Source organism: Pisolithus orientalis, assembly GCF_024613125.1.
Source record: "Pisolithus orientalis strain OTSU chromosome Unknown F5J12scaffold_59, whole genome shotgun sequence".
Taxonomy (NCBI): domain Eukaryota; kingdom Fungi; phylum Basidiomycota; class Agaricomycetes; order Boletales; family Pisolithaceae; genus Pisolithus; species Pisolithus orientalis.
Window position 1 is genome coordinate 22,267 of NW_026260840.1, and position 22,699 is coordinate 44,965.

At 44.8% G+C, this 22,699-nt stretch overlaps 2 protein-coding genes across 2 annotated transcripts; both read left to right on the forward strand.

Moving 5' to 3' along the window:
- Positions 1 to 9,358: 9,358 nt before the first annotated feature.
- On the forward strand, positions 9,359 to 10,595 carry F5J12DRAFT_786515 (uncharacterized protein; the record flags this gene model as incomplete). The annotated part of the gene is made up of 8 exons (XM_051743460.1): positions 9,359 to 9,422; positions 9,557 to 9,582; positions 9,690 to 9,947; positions 9,968 to 10,045; positions 10,099 to 10,167; positions 10,441 to 10,457; positions 10,525 to 10,539; positions 10,568 to 10,595. The coding sequence occupies 8 exons, from the start codon at positions 9,359 to 9,361 to the stop codon at positions 10,593 to 10,595; spliced, it is 555 nt and encodes a 184-aa protein (XP_051595185.1).
- Positions 10,596 to 19,383: 8,788 nt separating this feature from the next.
- Positions 19,384 to 21,403, forward strand: F5J12DRAFT_786516 (uncharacterized protein; the record flags this gene model as incomplete). The annotated part of the gene is made up of 9 exons (XM_051743461.1): positions 19,384 to 19,471; positions 19,653 to 19,721; positions 19,860 to 19,891; positions 20,045 to 20,267; positions 20,324 to 20,529; positions 20,605 to 20,882; positions 20,911 to 20,944; positions 20,997 to 21,154; positions 21,205 to 21,403. The coding sequence occupies 9 exons, from the start codon at positions 19,384 to 19,386 to the stop codon at positions 21,401 to 21,403; spliced, it is 1,287 nt and encodes a 428-aa protein (XP_051595186.1).
- Between the last annotated feature and the right edge of the window lie 1,296 nt (positions 21,404 to 22,699).

Here is a 22,699-nt window from a genome sequence, read left to right on the forward strand (position 1 = left end):
GCAACAGTGTCTATGTAAAAGCCAAGTATTTCCAGTTGACCCAGCCCTCCAAGAAGTTGAGCAAGAAGAACCTCAGGCCATACCCCATAATAGCCCAGGCCAGTTCTCACTCATTCACTCTATGCTCACCAGACTCTATGCACACTGTACACCTGGTCTTCCACATGTCCCAACTTGAACTGGCCATCCCAAATACCATACCCAACCAGACTCAACCTCCACCCCCACCAGTAGATGTTGACAGCAACTTAGAGTTTGAAGTAGCAGAGATACTCAATTCAAAGGTTGACTAGTGCAGAAGGTGTTGGTTGCAGTACCTGGCCTGGTGGACCAGTTATGAAGGAACTGACAAAGAAACCACCTGGGTGTCAGCAACAGAGCTGGACAATACCTCAGAACTTGTTCAAGAATATCATGACTGGTACCTGGACATACCCAGTCCTTTCAAGAAATAACCTAGAACTGGTCTCAAGTTTCTTTTCTCCTTATCTGTTTCATTTATCTCACAGTTGCTATGCCTTGATTTCTCTTACTCTTCTTTTATTTGCTTTCCTTCATACCTTAGAACCAGAACCAGGCAATGACATTTGCAACCATACATGTACAGGAAAAAACACTATTCTATGCATGTGACATCAGGCTTGGGACCCAGCAGAACTGGCACCAGTCTGGTTACCTGACTTGGACCAGGACCAGCTTTCCTCTTCCTCCTCCCTCAGCCCCTCCAGCTCTTCATTGAGTCCCTTGACATCCCTGTCCTCCTCATTGGTGGTGTCCTGGTCTGAAGGCATGTTTGGTGCCAGGAATTCAAAGTGCTCTTCAATGTAGGTTTCATAGGACTGGGTGAACCAGTAGAAGTTCCTCAAAACCTCCCATTGGGCCACTGCTAGGCCAACCACATTGTCAGCCACATGCTCCACTGCCTTGATCAGGCACTCCATCTGATCACTGGTGACAGGACCAGCCCCAGTCTCTTCACCAGTCTTCTTTGTTGATGGCCCCTTGCCCACATCTTCTTCCTTGTCACCTGCACCCTTGAGTACCTTGGTGGATGGGCACCTCAACCTCTTCTTCTTCTCCCCAGCATGAGGGGAGGTCATGTCTGCCCTTTCTCTTGCCCTTGTCTATAACTGGACCAGCACCTGTACTGGTCTCACCTTTGACTGGCCACTGGCAGTGCTCCTTGAGTTCATTGCACTGGTTGCATGCCATGTGCTTCTTCTTGCTGTCAGTATTGTGCAGGCAGGTGGTGTTTTTCTGGGTGCAATGAAGGCAGCTGGTAGAAATGTTGGTCAGAACACACTGGTAATGGTCATGTTAACACTCACTGAGGACTCATCACCTCAACATTTGACCTGGCCCTGGTTGAGCTACCCACCAGGGCATCTGCCTGCCAGCTCTCAGCCACCTTCCTGGCCTCTTCAGCCTTGTGCACAGCCTCTAGCCTCTGTGCCTCCAACTGGGTATGCTCCACCTCACACTCCCTCTCCCTCTGCTCTGCCTCCTCCCACAAACAAACCTTCTCCACATTCTTTTTGCATTCAGTGTCAGTTGAATTGTTGGTGAGGATGACCAATGTGTCATCCACAACTTGGGAGTAGTCATGGGAGTGGCCTGGGGTTGGTTGGGGGGCTGTGTTCTCACACTGGGAAGACATGATGATGGGGGAAGAAGGTACAGGGTTTCTGTGCCCTAAATATGTGTTTTTAAGTGGTTCTTCAAACTCTGATGGAGCTCTGCTGTGGCTAAACTCTGGTCCTTGAGGCATTAACTAATTTTGAAATGATCAACTCATGTTGATCTCATTCCATACATGCAGCATTCAGGGGTTCAGGCCCTAGGGGGGTCACTGTCATGACTATGTGTTCATCCTAAGTCCTCACTTACTCTGCACCCTTTTCTGCCAGTCATTCACTTGCTCCACATCAACTCCACCCACCCTCTGTCATTTACGAACCTCCTCTGCCCCAACCACTGTCAGACTTGTGTTGGTCTGTCATCAGACTGAGTGGACTGTTCTCTGAGCAGGTCATGTGACCTCCCTTGGACTTCTCCCTGACAGCATGTGGTCAGGTACTCTGCAGTGCATGCACCACATGGTCCAGTGCCTGGATTGTTTCCTTTTTGGGATGTTCTATGTTACCTGGTCATATGTCCTCTGTCTACCCTCCATTCATTGTCTAGGAAGTTTTACTTGAAAATTTATGAGTCTCCATATGTCAGTTCTGATTCCAATAACTGTACCTCTGTAGTAGGTATAAAAGCATGTACCATACTCTGCTGTTCTTCAGTATGAATATCAACTTAGTTCCTACTCCCTCTGTCTCTGTCTTCTGTCTATTGGAGTTACCTCTGACTTTCCATCTGGTCTCTACCTCTGAAATATGAAGGCTGAGATCAAGCAAGGGGGTAGCACATGAGCTTAACCTGATGCCCGCACTCTGCTCTGCCTTTACCTCATGCAGACTTCATTCCTGCCAACACTCTGCCAATTGGAGTTCTGTTCTTTTGTGTCAGACTTGCTTCTGAACCTCTCCCCAGACCTTATCTAGTATCAGAGTTGGCCAGAGTAGGCCCAGACTTGACAGTCTCCAAAACAGTGTGAATGGTGAGATCAAAGTACCACACAGCAGCATATGGGTTCATTGCAATGTTCTCTGCACATCTATTGCTATCAGGCCCTAACCTGGGAGTTGAAATGATTGAGATCAATGTTCTTGCCTGCAAAGACCTGTGTGATCAGATCATGGAAGTTGACAGGATTAATAGTCAACCAAAGTGACAGCCCCCTGAGTAATAGACACATCCCCTATATCATGCTGCAATAACCTGCACAGTGCATTATCTGATCCAAGCATGCATCCATTGGCTGCTGTCACATGATGGCATAGTGCTTGTGTATTACTGATCAGTTGCTGCTGCACCTCTTCAGCTGCAGCATTCTTGAGGTCTGCCACTGTGATCGAAGATAATGCAAGAGTGTCACATTCAAAGTCCTCCCTCCTCATCTGAAGACATGCAGAGCACATTCATCTCTCACTTTTGGATGAGTGCAAAGACCATGAATGGAAATGTGTGGTGTGTGGCAAATCAATGATTGTGATACTGCAGTGCCCATTTACAATGTTCCCACAGACTGATATTCACTTAGCAATTGGCCTCAATAGTGCCTGTCCCATAAGGGAAGAGCATGGGGAATGCAGCTCTGAGAGGGTTCCAAGTAGCAGCCAAGTTCAGGGGGGATGGAAGATCTCTGATTGGTGTGATCACCATGGTGCATGACATAACCTCCCTCCTGCATCTCATTGTTGAGATTGGCTAATGCTTGGGCCATCAACTCTGTTGTGGAGACCTTGGTCTGATCCACATCTGCCACTCAAAGCACATGCAATGGCAACACATCCCCATGGTCTATCAACCTTTTGTTCATTGGGGTTATTTGAATCTCAGGATTGAGGACATGCTATCATGTTATGAATCTTCACTCTTGTCTAGCATCATTGGTATGTCCTCAGGTACATCAATTTCTGTCCAAGACCCCAACTCAGTTTTGATTCTGATGAGATTAATGACATCCTGTGGTTCACCTTCATCCACCACCTGCTTGTTCATGGTGTAACCCTCTCTTTCCTGAACAGCTGCATCTTTGCTCTCCTGATGGTGAATCATCACCCCTATTTCCCCAGGTATGCTGTCTTTCAGAAGTGTGAGCATACATTCAGGGCATATCTTAATGTCCTTGTAGATCACATTGTTTTCTTGCAACCATCTCAGGGCTTTGTACATGATATCCCATTGCACTTGAAAGGTACATGATAGCCAATCTGTCAGGACATGTTTCATTCTGATAAATGTGATCGCCAGAATGCTGCTCAAGGTCTGCACTGTCTGTGGCATCAACATGTCTTTGAGCATGTCCACTGCAGCCAGTGTGTTGATCTCATATAATGTCACATTCCCTGCCATGGCCTATTGAAGATGCCACAGATTTTGTGAGCAACCTCCATCCCTAGGATATAACTTGAAGACATAATGCCAAGGGTAGTGCTGTGCTACTAGCAATGTAATCTTTGTGATTATAGAAAAAGGATGATGGGGATGATGCAGACACCATCATACACAATGGTTTGTTTCTCCATCCACTCCTGCATCTGCTGCCTCTCATGAGCATCTGTCAGAGAATGCAACTCTGGCTTGGCCAGTACAGGATCCCCTCAAAGAGGCTCTTGAATGTGCTGCATTGACACACTACATGTCACCTCTGCCAGCATTTGATGTCAATGGCATCACCATTGACCCTGATGACTATCATTGCATGTTGTGTGGTGCAATTGTTCAAGTCCATTTTGCTCTTTTTCACTACTCCATCAGAGGGGATAGAAAGTCCATATTCCTCACCACTGCATGTGAGATCTGCATGCTGTGTGTGCCACTCCTTGCTCCATGCAATCCCCTCAAATGCAGGGGTCTCGGTTATGACAAGTCAAGTACTGCCAACAAGAAATCATGTTTGGTATGCCTATCACTCTTATGCATGGTGCAGATCTGACCACTATGTGCTCTGCCTTTCACTTATAGTCATCCACTGCCATGGTGCACTGTGTATTCTTGGCTGCCCTTAGCTGTAGACTGCCTGTGCTGCTGTGGAAGATTTTCTTATCACTTACATAAGGTGTGCAGGTTTTCAGAGGTCACTCTAGCATGGCGAGACTGCAGATGCTCATGTGATGAAGCATTGTGTCACTGATAGTGAGAGTGCTCTCTGTCTGTTGTATGCTACTAAATCTGATTATCTGAAGTACATTGGGGAGGGGGGAGGGGGGGCTTTGTGATGGGGTGATCAATGACATTGATGATAAGTGCCCTGGCATGTCTCTTGAGGGGGACCCCTACCATGATGGGGAGCAGAGCTCCTATTGCTGGGTTCACCTCTACCTGCTGTGTCTACACACCCATCGCCTGCTTCCTGTTTTTTCTCTCATCTACAGGTTGGTCATTTGGCATTGCAGCCTTGCATTACATTCATTGTTGACATCAGTATCACAGCATTATGTCCTCTCAGTCACCTGCCCATGGCAATGGCATATGTTATTGGGTATGGGGCTTCCTGCTTGGCCCCAGGTCTGACCCTTGCCATTTGAATCTTCATGTGTTTGGCAACAATGACATCAGAATCTCAGGCACCCAGTACCTGTTTGCCACAGATGTTGAGATCACTACAACTTGTGTGGAAGTTGAGCACTGCATTTATATCATGTACTTCAATTTAGCCTGTCATCTGGTGTGGCTGTCAAGTCTGTGCCTACTCTAACCAACTCCAATGCTAGATAAGGTCTGGGGAGAGGTTTGGAAGCAAGTCTGACAGAAAGGAACTGAACTCTGACTGGTGGAGTGTTGGCAGGAATGAAATCCACCAAGACAAAGGTGGAGCAGAGTGAGGGCATCAGGTTTAGCTTGTGTGCTACCCCCTTGCACAATCTCAGCCCTTATATTTCAGAGGGAGAGAATAGATGGAAAGTTGGAGGTAACTCTGACAGGCAGAAGATGGAGACAGAGGGAGTAGGAACTAAGTTGATATTCATACTGAAGAACAGTGGAGTTTGATACATGCTTTTATACTACTACAGAGGTACAATAATTGGAATTGGAACTGACATATGGAGACTTGTAAAATTTCAAGTATAACTTCCTAGATGACAAATGAAGGGTGGATGGAGGACATACAAACAGGTAACATAGAACATCCAAAAAAGGGAACAGTCCAGGTGCTGGACCATGCAGTGCACATGCTGCAGAGTACCTGACTGTGTGCTGTCAGGGAGAAGTCTGAAGGGTAGTCACATGACTCCTCAGAGAGCAGTTTGTGTGGTCTGGTAGGAGAGTAGTGGAAGTCTGACAGCAGTCAGAGCAGAGATGGTTTGTAAATGACAGAAGGTGGGTGAAGTTGGTGCAGAGTGAGTGAATGACCGGCAGAAAGGGGTGTGGAGTAAGTGAGGACTTAGAATGAACACATGGTCATGACAGCAGCACAGGGACACTTCCTACATTTTTGTGCAGGTGCATGCCAGTCACATGACCCCTGTACACATTCATGTGGTGGATGACCTCCAGGATATCATGCATGTCTTATTGGTGTATGTATTTTGTTGCATGCACCTTCTTGTCCTCACAGATGTCACTATTTAGGTTGGCTAACCAGTTTCCCCTGGTTGGGGATGGGGATCCTGCCTGCACCTAATGTAGCATTTCCCTTACTGTAGTTTTGTGTCTGTGACAGAATCAACCACAATTCTAGTTCATTCATAGGTGTCTGTAGCAACATTTGGCTTGCTCAGTTGCATCAGTAGAGGTCACACAACACATCCTTGGTCACTGTGTGGCCAGCCACTGGCTGGTGCTCTGCAACCCCTTAAGCTCAACTCCTCAACAGGTGCCACACACAGTCATGTTCAGTAAAGGGGGCCCCCTCACACCCCTTGCATCAACATGTATATAATGTGTGCAATTGTGTGCACTGGCCAGTGAGAAATCCAGTCTCAACCATGTATCATATGCCTCTGGAGATCAAGCAACATATTCTTGGGTATTGCAACATTTCTGATATCACCATGCTAGCACAGGCCTGCATGCTACTCAATGTTGTTGCCTGTGATTATGTGCAGCACTGCCTCCATTTGATGACATTCAGTTTTTTTGACAACATTGACATGCTCTCAAGCATCTTGCAATCATGTGATGTGGTGTCACACACCAAAGGTGTTTGGTGAGGTGGACATGGATGCAGCTGATAAATGGAGATGAAGACCATAGCCCTCATGCAAAGAAGGACAGCCAGAAATGTCAGCAGTCATCCCTCACACAAGAACAAGTCATCAATGCCAAAGAAAAAGGAAGGAAGCAAGTTAAGTGCTGATAAAAATTCTTAAGCACCTGTGTATGGCATTCTGGTTTTCAATGTATCTCCACCAATTCCACAGATACTGACACTGTTCCCACACTTGCTTGTAGTGCTCAGCCACATGATCCTACCTTCCAAAATTGGAAAGGATTTGCACACTCCACATGTTTCTACAGCACTCCCTCCAAAAGACACTCATTTTACTAATTCTTCTGATATGGCTGCCTCCACATCAATCACTTCACTTGTCCCTTGTCCCCTTTGCTAGGGACCATGGCTACATATATCTACCAGGAGTTCCTACCAGCTTCCATCCTGAAGCGTCCTGGTAGCATCCCATCCTTGTCTGCCCCCTCTCAGCCCATCCAGCTTGGACAGCACATTCTTTGGTCACCTCAGTTCTGTCATTCACTTGGAAAGGTCTTATGTGGTTGTTTCAGTCTCTCCATTCCAGGAAGCATATGGATCCTTCCTCCCTGCTCCCTGCAATGTCTTCATACTGGTCTCATCCATCATTCTTCCAAAATTGCAACAGCTACAGTATAATCTACTGTTCTCCACTCTCTCTGATTGCATCCATGACAAGTATGATGCACATCTTGCTTCCTTATTGCAAGATACAGCAGAAGATGCTCCCCCTTCCTGACATTACTTGACTCATACTTTGACATTCTGACTGTCCTTGACTCACCTATTACCAATACTTACCAATCTTTTGACTTTGCTTACTGATTCTTTGCTTTTTGGCTTACTTATCCTTACCAATGCTTACCAATGCTTTCTAAGATGATTACCCACTGCTTACATTCCTTACTCATCAGTTACCAATCACTTACCAAGCATATGCACCTTGTTTTCCATAGGCAACACCCCTGTACTGTATATAAATCACTGTACTTAGATAGCTGAATAAGAAGAAGGTGTCAGAGAGCCCCTCTTGCTCACATTTTTCACCATCACTCAGTAATTCATTCAGCAGCTTTGATAGTTGAGACTTTATTAAGGGTCTAACTATCATCTACTTCACTTATTATCATCAATCATCAATCAGCTTTGCTCCAAGTCCTCCCTGAGCTCAGTGCAGCTCAGAGCATTGGATTAAGTGTTAATCCATCCTTCTGTAGGCTGACAGCAGTCTACCCCATCACATTCTATTACATTCCTGCTCCCTCTTTGTCAGGAGCACCCCCAACCCTTCAGCACTCATCTTTGAGTGTTGTAGCTCACAAAAACCCTCCCAAATCAAAGGTTCTACCATCTAGGTACTGCATAGGCACACCACCACTTGCTTTCATTGTCTTTTGTGTTGGTTTTGGTTGGTTTTCACCACTGAACCACCCTTTGACTCACACTGATCCAGTATTTTGTTACTGAGCTGTAGTGCATTCCTGTACCCAATCAGGTTGCCTTCAGAGAAGAGTCAAAAACTATTGTAGGTGGTAGTGACAACAGCAGCATATACCTATTTGAAAGAAGGTCAGGTGAGATGCTAGTGAAATTTGCCCACTCAAAAATGGGCTTAGTTCAAACAATTACCATATGCACAGTGATATTTTCACACTCTTCATATCTCACCACCTGCAAGGCACATGATGTTGGGGGCTGTTGCATCATCATGAGTGCTTCACCTGCATCAGGTCATAAAAAGTCACTTATCAAGGTTTGGACTCACCAATACACTTCTAATAAATTGGCCATGAGATCAGAAGGCTGGTCAACATTGAGGTTGATGATCACACTCACCACCTTCCTTTTGGTGCTTGGACTCAGTTTACAAATGGTATGGTCAAATTTACTATTAGTGAAGAAAGGTGTGCTGATGGAATGCCAGAACTTACTTGGTGGGGTGCTTATCCCATGGGTAACCTACTGGTGTTCTCATCTCCCAGTGCAGAAGCCAGCTCCTGTGCTGACACCCCCACCTCACCCTTTGGAAGAAATAGTTGCCAGTGTGGGTGACATGGAGATACTGAAAGGATTAGCAATATAGTTAGTGGGTTTGGCAAAGGTGGTTCACAAGAATAAAGATGAATGTACTAGTGAGGATATGGTGAGGGATACCTGGCCAAGCAGGCATGAGGAGACAACTGGTTTAGGTTGGTGATGATCACCTTGATGAAGTTGATTCCAACCTAGAAAATGGTGTCATCATATATCTGTAATATATGGGCTCACCCATTGTAATCATTCAATAGGTATATCATGTTCTTCCCTGCAGCCTGCCATACCTGCAGTGGCAACAACAAGCCAGTGGTGACAGCAAGCAGGTGTAGTTCAAAAAAGGCAAGTCTTATCACAAACATGCATGATGAGCCTAACAATGCAACACACTCAGTTCTCTATGAGGTTATGTGGACTCACATTTTTCTTTATAAAGAAGACCCACAAAGAGCTATTGTGTCAACATGAAGGTAAGTACTTGACTTACATGCCTGTTTTGTGGCTGATAGGTCACAAAGCATGCCTGCCTCATGCCTGCTCAAGTGGTGCATGTGTGAGGAATGTATCATGAAGAACACCAATGGTGCGCTCATGGAAACATGATTCTTACTGGCATGCCTCAACCATGTCAGGGGAGAATGTTCTAGATGCAGTTATGCCCCACAGGTCCTCACCCCAATGAACTTGCTAGTCATCTCTTTGGCCTGTCACTCACAGATAATGGACCTGATCCCGACACCCAGGTCAGTAAGTTGTGGGAATCCCATGCTGATTACCAAGAAATAGGACCCAGCAAATGCATCATTACCAGCTTTCCAGAGCCCCTCCCCATTGCTGACATTGCTGATAGCCTCCTGTGCCTCAAGTTGGACAACTCCCCTCCAGCTCCTCCAGCTCAAAGGTGTCCAAGAAGGCTCACAATCAGCACTTGGTTAAGGCTCTCAAGTTAATATCCAACATTGAGGCTCCTGTCCATAAATGCTCCTGCCTCTTACTTGATAATTCTGGTGCATGCATTGCTGCACTCAGAACAGAGATGGCAGTCCTCTACAGCAACATGGAGGGTATCAAATGCAACACTGATTTTGTCAAGTCCCACAAGCAAGATGTTACTGATGCTCTCAACAGGCCTTGCCCTCAAGCTTCAGTCAAGGGATTCTGCACAATCTTCCACTGGATTGCAATCTGCTGTGCAATTTGACTCCAGTAAGTCTCTCTCCCTTCCAATTTAGAACATGTGCACTGATATCAATACACAGGTAAAAATGATCAACCACCAATCAAGCATATGGATATTCGTTGCACAGGTTGCCCTTGTCATTGGGGTGGTGTGTAGCATTGTAATGGGCATGAGCCAACACAGTAGCAACTTCATTATCAGTGCACTCTTGTTATTACTATATCTTGCATTTCAATGCCCTGATAGGTCACTCAGTCTCTCTCATGAAGGCATTATCAGGCAGATACCAACAACTATAGAGAGCATACTCACACAATTCAACCTTACTTGCAAGACTACCACATATGCCATATATTGAAAAAGGGTGCTGTAGGCAACCTCAGTAGTGAACAATCTACTGATATATTGCATATACCTGTAGGCAACTACAGGGAGTCAGTAAGTAGAATACTGCTAATGAATGGTGATCTTACCCTCAGTAGTGAACAATCTACTGAGGGAACAGTGTAATGACTGTGTAGTAAGTGCGCTCTAATGGCTTATGTAAGTGGCCAAACATCGCACCAAAAGAAGTGAGAAGACAGGGGAGAATATATCTCCAACACCATATGCACCTGTCACTATACCTATCCCCCCCCATACCCCCCTGGTTCTGATGTTCCTGTCTACCCTGAACACTGCACTCATCATCCAAAAATGGAGACTCAATGTAGTGAGCTGTTGCTGGATGTGAAACCAAATGATGAATGCCACCTGAAGAAGGCTTCTGTTTATAATCAGTTCAATGACTATGTCACCAGTTTACTATCTTGGAGGGATATTGAGACAATGATGGATGAGGCCTTGTGACAAGCCTTCTCGCTTCCTTGTCCTTGCCTCAGCCTCATTTCATCAAGAACCCTTTCAAGGCCAAATTGCATTATGAAGTTTAGCAGTCCAAAGTCTGGGAAACTGTTTGTTGATAGAGGCAAAGAGGGTTGGTATGCTTTTGTGCTTCATGTTGACTTTTTCAACCATGAAGGCATGAATTTACAAGGCACTAAGCACATTGTTGGGAATTATTTCCATGGCATGTCTTAACTTACCACTCAACAGAAGGTACAAGCCAGAGAATATGTACCTAGCAGGTATTATCCCTGGCCCCAAACAGCCTTCACTCAAGAACCTCAACCACTACATTCATCTGCTCATACTCAATTTGGCCACTTCATGGGAGAGGTGTCTGGTACTCACAAACTGCCAACCATCCTAATGGAAGGCTCATGCACTGTGCAATCACCCTTGCTGTTTGTGATCTCCCTGCCACTCATCATCTCACTGCACTAGCTGGCATTGGCAGTCATTTCTTCTGTGGTGCATGTAGTTGTTACCATAAAAACAACTATGGCAGGGTTGACTTTGAAAATTGGGTACCATTGGTCAGAGCTGTGGTGACTGCTGTATTGGGACCCAGCCCAGCAGCTCATTCTTGATTCTATGCACTGCATCCTCAAGGCTTAGTTCAGCACCATGTTCAAAGCCTCCTTGGCCTTACTACTGAAAGCACCTCATCAACCCAGACTTCACCTGCCTTCCATCTTGTGCTCCAGCCACTTGATCCCCATATCACCAGTGAGCTCACCATGACTACAAAGGAGATTCTCAAGTGTCAGCCATCCAAGCCTTGCTCATCACCCAAGTTGTGTCACCAGATGATCCTGCTCAAGTTCATAGGATTCATGGAGAAACTCCAAGAAGCTCTTGGCCAGAAAAATTCACACTCATTGCAGTATGTCTGCAAGACCTTAGACTGTATGCCAGTGAAGCAAATGAGATTGTACAAGGTTGATTATGTGAGAGCACCCATACAGTGGGTAAGTACATGTAGTACTTTATGACCTCATTACTGAGAAATCACTAGTGCTCTTGGAAGCCCCTCTCTGCAGAACATTGAACTAAGCTCAACACAAGTGAGGTTCTTGCAAGAATATGAGACATCATTTGAGATACCTCAAGAGCTTCTTGGCTTGGCTCAGTCCTGACAAATTTTGGTGATGCATCTGCAGGCATGATCAAGGCTAATGAGTGGCAGTTGCTTATCACAGTCTATATACCAATCATTCTGATCAGCATCTGGGGGATCAGTGATGTGAGTCTGAATGCTAAAATAGCCCTTGACCATACAATGGACCTTGTCTCATCAGTATACCTGGCCTGTGCATGAACAACAAGTATCAAAATGAGCATCTGCATATTGCTCATGCATAGCCTGCTACATTGGAGGTTTGCAGCAGATCCACCCCTACTTTTAGTTTATGATGAAATCATCATATGGTGCTCCATATCCATGACTACCTTCTGCTTTTTGGGCTGGTCCACTCATGGTGGACATTCCCATTCAAGCAGCTCATTGGAATACTTCAATGCCTTCCCACTAACCATAAAACTGGTGAGTCTGGTTTTTCTTCATAATCTACTGATGCTGAAGACTAAGCAATGTGTGGCTTTCAGGGGAATTTGAAAGCACAATGCTCCATTCATATCTCAAAGGTGCATGACTCTGTGCATGGCTATCTCATACAGATTGCCCACCCACCATCCATGAATGCAAGATCCTGCTTGATTGGGCAAATAAACAAGATGATGCCTGTGACTTCAATACTGATGGCCTCATTTCTCCTCAAGCCAATGTGAGTCAAAGTGTGGAATAGTGGTATAAACCAACCAAAACCAACACAAAAGACAAGTATAGAGCAAGTGGTGGTGTACCTCTGTGGAACCTGGAGGGCAGAAGAAATCTAATGTGGGGTGGGGACCTCAAGTGGAGTGCTCCTGGCACAAGTTGTCAACAAGTTAGGCAGAAGCAGACAAGTGAGTGATGACTGGATGGGGGATGCTGAACAGAGCAAAGGTGTTCAGCTGAAAGTATTCTGGAGTAATGGACTTCAATAAAATGTGATCCTGGTGCAAGTCAATGATGAGTTACACAGGAGTGGATGGATGACTAAGCATGTGTGCTGACCAAGCACAGATGATACTTCAGATAGAAAATGGTGGTAGATAGACCCTTGATGGAGCCTCAACTACCAAGTATATGGATGATGACAGATAGACCCCCTCATGGAACCTCAAATGTCAACAATGAGTTATGCTGAGCTGAGCTGAACTGACTGCTGAGTGACTTCTGAATTGCTTCTTTTGTTGTAGCTAAGTACATGGGGATACTGTGGGGGGGAGTGCAGCCTATGACAAACAAGGCACAAATGCTTGGTAAGTAATGAGTAAGGACTGAGTAATCATGATGAGTAAGCAAGGAATGAAAAGTAAGCAAGAAAAGAGGATTGGTAAGTATTGGCAATAAACGAGTCAAGGATAGTCAAAATATCACTGAATGAGTCAAATAATGGCAGAAACTGAGTAAGCACACTGATATCACATTAGGGGGTGGTGATGCAAGTCAGATCTTGGCAGAGACATCACTAGATCCAAAGATGGTATGACAGATGGATGGTGTTTCCAGATAGGGAAGTATTAATTCCAGAATTGAAGGGCATGAGTCAAGCATCAAAGGGCTAGGGCATTGGGGGTCTGTGGGGCAATGGGAGCATAAGTGATCATGTCTCCCACCCTTTCATCCTCTCAGCAAAGTTAACAAAAGCTTCATGAATGGGGCTCTGATGGAGGAGAAGGAGAAGGGGGGATGTCTTCTGCTGGATCTTGCAGTAAGAAGGCAAGATGCACATCATACTCATCATGGATGTGATCAGGGAGGCTGGAGAGCAGTAGATTGTACTGCAGCTCTTGCAACATGGGAGAATGATGGACAAGACTGGAATAAAGATGGTGCAGGGAGCAGGGAGGAATGATCCATATGCTTCATCAAATGGGGAGACAGAAACAACCACATAAGACCTTTCTAACTGAGTGACAGACCTGAGGTGACCAAAGAACATCCTTCTGGAAGTCCTACTGACAAGGAGAACATGCTGACCAAGCTGCATGGGATGGGACAGAGCTGACAATGATGGGATGAACCAGGGGGCTTCAGGATGGAAGCTGGTGGGAATGCCTGGCAGATATACATAGCCATTGTCTCTGGCAAATGAGACAAGTGAGATGATTGACAAAGAGGCCACCATTTCTGATGGACTTAGTGAAACAAGTGTCTGAAGGATGGAGTGCTGTAGAAATGCATAGGGTGTGAGGATCCTCCCCAAATTTGGAGGGCAGAATCATGTGGCTGAGCACTTTAAGCAAGGGTGAGAATGGAGTCAATATCTTTGGAAATGGTGGAGATACAATGAAAACCAGAATGCCATACATGGGTGCTAAAAACTTTTAATGCATGCTTAATTCACTTCCTCTTTTCTCTTTAGCACTGATGACTTGTTCTTGTGCAAAGGATGACTGCTAACATGCAGCAGTCTTTCTATGCATGAGGCCTTTAGTCTTCATCTGCATGGCATGGGCATTGCATGCAACTTGTCAATGAGTTAGGCAGTGTCAGCTGTAACCATGTCCACAACACCTTTGGTGTGTGACAACAGTTGTCTCATGATGAGTGCTGAGCTCATGCAGTTGAGCAAAAAATTCAATGGAAGCAAAATATATATTACCATAACTAAGGCTGGTGAGGGGGAAATCTTCACTGTTGAGCATATCAAGAAATGAAATAGGATTAGACAGAGCCATATCAGATGGTTGAGGATCATCACCAGCATGGTTCATACTAACAGCACTGAGAGCAGAGGGGAGAGGTCTGAGAGGAAGACACTGACACACCAGAATATTTTCACACTGGCAGGATATGTGTTGATCATTCATGCCACTTGAAAGTCCAATATCACTCTGACATCAGCACAACACAATATTTATTGATTGACATTGTACACATCTTACATTTGAATCACATGGATGCAGCCAACAACACCATATATTTGGGGCACCTAGAGGCTCAGTTGTAAGCCATGTTGCCACACTGAAACCAGACAACAGATAGTACCTTCAGAAAATTTTGTGGAATGAAGGCATGCAACACTGCAACATACAATCACACCACACCATATCACATCACATGCACATGGTGGTGAGATAGGGTTCTACCAGTGGATGACACACACTATAGGGTATGTGGAACTACAATGTATGGTTCATCACCATTGTACTGTCAACAAGTTACTTACCAAGATGGTCAAATATCCATACTTTATACAACCTTTGAGTGGTGTGGTGGTCTCACACCAGCTGCATGGTACACACCACAACTACACTCAGGATAGATCAGTGACAGTTAGACCTACTGGGATACCAAGCAAGAGTGCCTCTACCCAGCAGGAATGTGTTGAGTCATAGCATGAGCATCAGCTCAGAGAAATTAGTGTGAAATTTGCTGAAAACCTATGGGCAATAGTAAGCATTCAAATACATAAGTAGCATATAGTTGGCCTATCAAAAGACTGTCAATCACTGCATGCTTCAAGTAAGTCTTTTATACAACCTGACTTGGCCTTTCAAAGCATGGCTAAATATTTACAGTGAAGAAGAAACCATCCAAGGCTAAATGCTCACAGTCAGACCATAGTGATCATCAGCAGCTCACTACTCAACATTGGTTCTCAAAGCCTGGGTATGTATAATCACCCATTCATGCAGTTGGCTCTCTGATGCTATTACACAGGGTCTGCAAGGCACAGAATGAAAAGGCACACCTCTGAGTTGCAAGGTAAGTACAGGGTGAGTGCCATCAGTTTTTGACCCAATAAAACTTACTGTGTGGTTTGTAGGACAAGACTCCAGTAGGCCTTCCTCACATCTTTGAATGAGGTGCCACTGATCTGATGTTATAGGCAGTGAGAATCATCAAAGTGCTCTCAGAAGACTGCTATGTCAGCAGAAACTCTTGCTCCCATCAGGTGTACTGCTGCTCTGTTGGTGGAAACTCTCACTCCCATCAGGTGTGCTATAGAGCTATGGCATGTGGACTGGCAGCCAGAAGACTGATGGCCAGATGAGTTGGAGATCTTGAAGGAATCTGTATGGTCAAAGTCTGATCCTTCAGTGCTCAGTCACTTCTGGGCAGGAATGAGGGCCCATATCAAGGAAGGAAAGGAGATTTTATCCTGCCTTCATGGGATTTCTCATGGTGCACAGATGGAAGTGCCTTCCACCTCATTAGGAAGTTTCTATGACATGTGTGTTAATGTAGCTTCAGAAGTGAAGTTCTTTGAGATGTCACTACTACATGCTGATACATAGATTCAAACATGATATATTTCTGCACACACAATCCTGCCATCACATGCCAGTAGCCTCAAGAACAAAATGGAAACCCAAACATTTCCATAGTGAACACTACAGCAAACACCATGTTTTGTGAGCCTTGTGATCCATATACCTCTATTGAGCACAGATAACCCTGAGACATTGGTACTACATGTATATTCTAACTTGATAAGTGCCCAGCATGCACCTGGCTTAATGCTAGTGTCTCAAGAATGCAATGGAGAGCCAGTGCATCATAGCAAACACCATAGCAAAGACCATATTTTGTGAGTCTTGCAACTGCCAATATATGTACATACCTACATTGAGAACATGTACACACTGTAACAGAATACCTACATATACTAGTACTAGATGGTACATACTACTGGCTAGAAAGTACATATCACAAGTAGGAGTCTTCTGACAGTGAATTACCAGCCACTTCCATTCCAACTCAAGCCCAGGTTATAAGCTATGAAGGCATTCTCTTGCTGGACATGAGGTGTATCACATAATTGCATTGACATGACTCATCTACAGTAACTCAGTTTTAGCTACTTGGGACCACAACTTGTCAGAACTACTGGCTGCAGAAGAAGGCTTGATATGACTGAGGATATCATCTAAAGACTCAGGCCAAAATGGCCCATTAGGAACTAGAGTCACATACACCAATTCCTGCATTGTAGCTGGTAGTATAAGCTTGCAGTGCTGTGGCAAATGTCTTGAACCTCTTATTACTATTGTCAGGCATGCCAGTGACATGCACCTGAACCACCAGCCTTCTGATTGTTATCTGTATAGATAAATATTATCTGAAAGTGGAAAAAAATGCTAACTTCTTGTCCTACTGTGATGACATAGTAGCCATCAATACTGTCCATGGTGTCAGGAGGCAGAAATGTCAATGGATGGGGCCAAGGAAAGTGGAGAGGAAAAATGGAACAGGGCATGGAGCTGTGGGTGGGGGACTGCTTGGGGCCAGTGTGAGTCAAAGTATGGTTCAGTGGTGGAAACCAACCAAAACCAACACAAAAGACAGTGAAAGCAAGTGGTGGTGTGCCTACACAGTACCTAGATGGTAGAACCCTTGATTTGGGTGGGTGTTTGTGAGCTGCAACACTTAAAGATGATTGCTGAGGGTTGGGGGTGCTCCTGACAAAGAGGGAGCAAGAATGCAATAGAATGTGATGGGGTAGACTGCTGTCAGCCTACAGAAGGATGGATTAACACTTAATTCAATGCTCTGAGCTGCACTGAGCTCAGGGAGGACTTGGAGCAAAGCTGATTGATGATTGATGATAATAAGTGAAGTAGATGATAGTTAGACCCTTAATAAAGTCTCAACTATCAAAGCTGCTGAATGAATTACTGAGAGATGATAAATTGCGAGCAAGAGGGGCTCTCTGATGCCTTCTTCTTATTCAGCTATCTAAGTACAGTGATTTATATACAGTACAGGGGCTGTTGCCTATGGAAAACAAGGTGCAAACACTTGGTAAGTGATTTGTAACTGATAAGTAAGGGATGTAAGCAGTGGGTAATCATCTTAGAAAGCATTGGTGAGCATTGGTAAGGATAAGTAAGCCAAAAAGTGAAGAATCAGTAAGCAAAGTCAAAAGATTGGTAAGTATTGGCAATAGGTGAGTCAAGGACAGTCAGAATGTCAAAGTATGAGTCAAGTAATGTCAGGAACTGGGCAAGCACACTGGAATCACATTAGGGGGAGGCTGTGCATGTCACATCTCAAAGAGATTGCTTCTAGGCCAAGGTGGGATGACAAAGAGGCAGTGCTGATCTGATGCCAATATAGTACATCCAAAAGTGGACAGGGTGAGTCAGATGTCAACAGGGGTCAAGCTTTGGGGGTCTGTGGGGTAACAGGAGCATATGGGATCACAACTTCCCCCCCCAACTGTCCTCTCAGTGAAGCAAATAAAAACTTCATGAATGAGGCTCTGTTGGAAGAGAAGATGAAGGGGGAGCATCTTCTATGCAATCAGAGAGAGTGGAGAACAGTAGATTATACTGTAGCTGTTGCAATTTTGGAAGAATGATGGATGAGACCAGTATGAAGACATTGCAGGGAGCAGGGAGGAAGGATCCATATGCTTCTTGGAATGGAGAGACTGAAACAACCACATAAGACCTTTCCAAGTGAATGACAGAACTGAGGTGACCAAAGAATGTCCTCCTAGAGGTCATACTGACAAAAAAAACATGCTGTCCAAGCTGGATGGGCTGAGAGGGGGCAGACAAGGATGGGATGCTACCAGGACACTTCAGGATGGAAGCTGGTAGGAACTCCTGGTAGATATATGTAGCCATGGTCCCTAGCAAAGGGGACAAGTGAAGTGATTGATGTGGAGGCAGCCATATCAGAAGAATTAGTGAAATGAGCATCTTTTGGAGGGAGTGCTGTAGAAATGTGTGGAGTGTACAGATCCTTTCCAATTTCAGAAGGTAGGATCACATGGCTGAGCACTATAAGTGAGTGTGGAAACAGTGTCAGTATCTGTGGAATTGGTGGAGATACATCAAAAACCAGAATGCCATACACAGGTGCTTAAGAATTTTTATCAGCACTTAACTTGCTTCCTTCCTTTTTCTTTGGCATTGACAACTTGTTCTTGTGCAAGGGATGACTGCCAACATTTCTGGCTGTCCTTCTTTGCATGAGGGCTATGGTCTTCATCTCCATTCATCAGCTCTATCCATGTCCACCTCACCAAACACCTTTAGTGTGTGACACCAGTGCCAGCTGTTGGGTGGGGGGAGTTGACTTGGGTGAGTGATGAGATTTAGGAGTGGATGTTGGGCTAGTCACCAAGTGGGAGGAAACCATTGACACAGGCATCCTTGACCTGGGTGATGCCTGTAGTATGTGTGATGGCATGTGGATCTGAGGTGTATGTGGTGTCTGGGTAATGTGTGAAAATGTTATAGACTCTTCTGTCATTGTCCAAGTCCAAGTGACCATGTTGCAGTTGATATCTGTAGACAATACATAGTTAGTAGCAATCACCATGGCAGATAGAAAAAGATTAATTACCTGAGAGCCACATTGACTCTAGCAACTCATGAAGTGTGCTAGAGGAGTGGAAATGGGATAGGCCAGAGCATGAGCAGGACTCTTCACTCATTGAGTTATCAAGCTGATAGAACAGTGCACTGGAGGTATTGGAACAAGGAGGTTAATAAGCTGTCAAGTATGTGATATGATCACATGGTAAATGTCAAGCTTGTGTAGGAGCCATGAACAAATGATGAGCCTAGGGAATTCACAGATAAAGCAACCAAGGAATAGAACTCACCTTTCCCTCAGTCTAGTGTGAGAAGTCTGCTCAGCAGGGTTGCAAGGAGTTGTGTTCACTTGGCTTATGCATACAGTTTACAACCAGAAGATACTTGCAGCAAAGGCAGCAGAAGCCCACAATGACCAGGCAGAGAGAATTGGCAGTGAGTATCATCTGTGATTCCCACCCAAAAGAGTAAAGGAACTTACCCTGATGAAGAGATGACACCAGAGGCACTGGCCAACATGCAAGCATTGCAGTCAAGCTGAAGGACAGAGATATATATTGATAACTTGGATAGCTGAGAGGATTGTGAGGAGGCCATTCTTGATGGTGTGTTGGACATTACTCACAGCCTAGAGATTAGCAATGCAGGTGGGGAGCTGAGTGACTTGATAAGAGATATGTATTCGGATTTTGAAGCAGGGTAAGATCATGAACTTACTTGAAAATCATTCTGAACTGAGTATGTACCATGCATGTCAGAAAAATGCACAAAGTGCATTGATCATCACACATGCCAAGATTGAATCATTCAATGCAGTCAGATATTCAATTTGCAAATGCCTGCACTCACTAGCTCTTACCTGGAATGGAGCCATGCTCAAGCCTCAATGCCAGCTAGGGGGCATTTTGTGGAGAGCATGGAGGCTGAGGATCTGGGAAATGGATCAAGCACTGGAACTTCAAGAGTGCATGTGGTGGACATGTTTTGTGGGCCATTATAGTTCTGTGCAAAGGGTGTTACTGATGACAACCATTTAGGCACTGAGAAAGTGAATCTTGTAATCAGTGCAGATGACTCCTACATCACCTCCACACTTGTGAGGCAAGGATTCGTGCTGTGCTCCCAAATCAGACCTTCCATGGCTATCATGATCAATGCTCTTGAACTATACTGTGTTGCTCACCTCCATAGTCTGCATCTCTCCATTCAGGCCTTTGTCAAGACCATCTGTGATGTACAAGGTGTAAGTAGTTCATCTTGGATCTGGCAGTCTACTGATACACAACAGGTTGCATTCTGGCACTACTTATCCTGTCAGTTCTCCATCACACTTGATCTATACCTCAACATCTTAAATGGAGTGGAAGCCCTTGCTATGGAAGCATTGTCTAGGACATCTGATGACTGGCACTTGCAGTATGCATGTCCTGTGTGCACCTACAAGTTGAAAGACAAGCCCTGTCTCAAGTTCAAGATCCTATATGCTATGGATGGTAATGATTCCTTGAAATGTATACTCCATTGCACTGTGGAAGATGAAGACTCACACAATGCTGCCTACAACTCAAAAGGTACCAACAACATGCTACCTCTCTTGTGAATTTGTTGATTCTTTTTCCCAAAGTGCTCCCATTCAAATTACAAGCAAGGGCATCAAGGTCAGTTTGAGTTTGAATTCTCTTGTAGTCATCTTCATGCACAGTTGGTCAGACAGGAGATGAGAATCCATGCACTGGTCATTGGAAGAACATGGACAAGCAGAAGATGCAACAGACATGGGGAGTCTATGATGATAGTGGGATATTCCTGGCCATTTGCTGGCATGGGATGTCATTGCTCATTGCTGATATGGTACAGAGCAGAGAACTGTGAGTATATCTCTCATTACAGCAGAATTAATGATAAACTCAAATCACAGTGCCAAATATCCAATTGCCATTGTGTCAAGGTTGATGAAGGTATTTGGGGCTGATCTTGGAGGTGGATATGACATCAGCTGTCAGTTTTCTACCACCCTTGCAAAGAGTGTTATTGGCAAGGATGTCAAGCAGAATCAATATTCCTGCCTGGTCCCAGTGTTTCATGGTCATGCTCACCAGCAATGTGAGGAAGTATAATAGAGTGGATTAAGGATTGAACACCAGAAACTGAGAGGGATTGAGTAAGACCTGAAGGGGCTCCTATATCCTGAGCAGAGAGTGTAGGTGGATAGGAGACTGTCTAGGGCAGTCTGGGGCAGTCTTATAACTTGTTCTTGTCTTTGGGGGTAACTCATCTATTGGTAAAAACTTACAGTACAGACAAACTGTAAGTAAGTACTGACTAAGCACACAAAAAGCAAACTACACTACTCAAGTATAGTACCCACAACAGTAAGTAAAGAAACCATAAAACAAATAAAATAGAAATTAATACCCAATCCCATAGTAAGGAGATCTCTCTCCTTACAGTGATTGTGTCAACTTTCTTACCTGATGGTCTACACCAAAGGACTGGGCCTTGAAGACCTCAAAACATGTGAGAGGATGTTGTAAGGAATCCACATTCCCTGGATGCATAAGCCCCTATCATTGACCATTCCATGACTACCATTATGTCCCTAGACCACTCACCTCCACCACTTCTTGCATGCCATCTTCCTGCCTACCTCACTACCTTCCCACACCCTCACACCCTCTCACACAATGCTGGACCTGTGGCCACTGTGCTCTGGTCATGTCCTTTCTTTCAGACTCTTTTCTTTTACCATGGTCTCTGTTCCCTTTACACTAGTAGTATACCCTTGGCCCCTGTTCCAGCCTGTCTTGTGTGTATGTGCTGTCATGTGACATTCCTTTACTTGTACCCTGTCTTACTTAGGTTCCATGTTTGCCCAGACTATAAAGCCCTGTACTTAGGTACAGAATGATACCTTTTGGCACTCAGAAGGTCACTACAAGTTTCCTTTCACTTTGTCTACACCTCATGTCTCACATACTGCCATGCACATCACAAATCACTACCACTACAAAGCACTGAGTCCCACCCTCTAGTTTTGACAGTCCAGAATCCCTTGGGATGAACAATTCATTCCCTTCATTTTATTGTTGTTACCTAAGCCATCTAGCTGATATTATACAGCTACTTGGACTTTTCCTACAACATTCTCCAAGTCGAATGTGCTCACATCCTCATTATGCTATGTGAGTGCTTTCCATCATCAGCAAGCAATCGATAGGGCTGCTCAAAGTTAAATGCAGAAAAAATGTGCAAGCAAACTCAAGTGCAGTTGAGTTGTGAGTTTGTGAGCAAATATTTAAGCTCTGACTGGAGATTCAAAGTCTGCCAAAAAGCATGCATGCTTATCAACAGAGGGATCTAGCAAGTGATAATGAACTGATAGCAAAGACAAACATCCACATTCATATGTACTA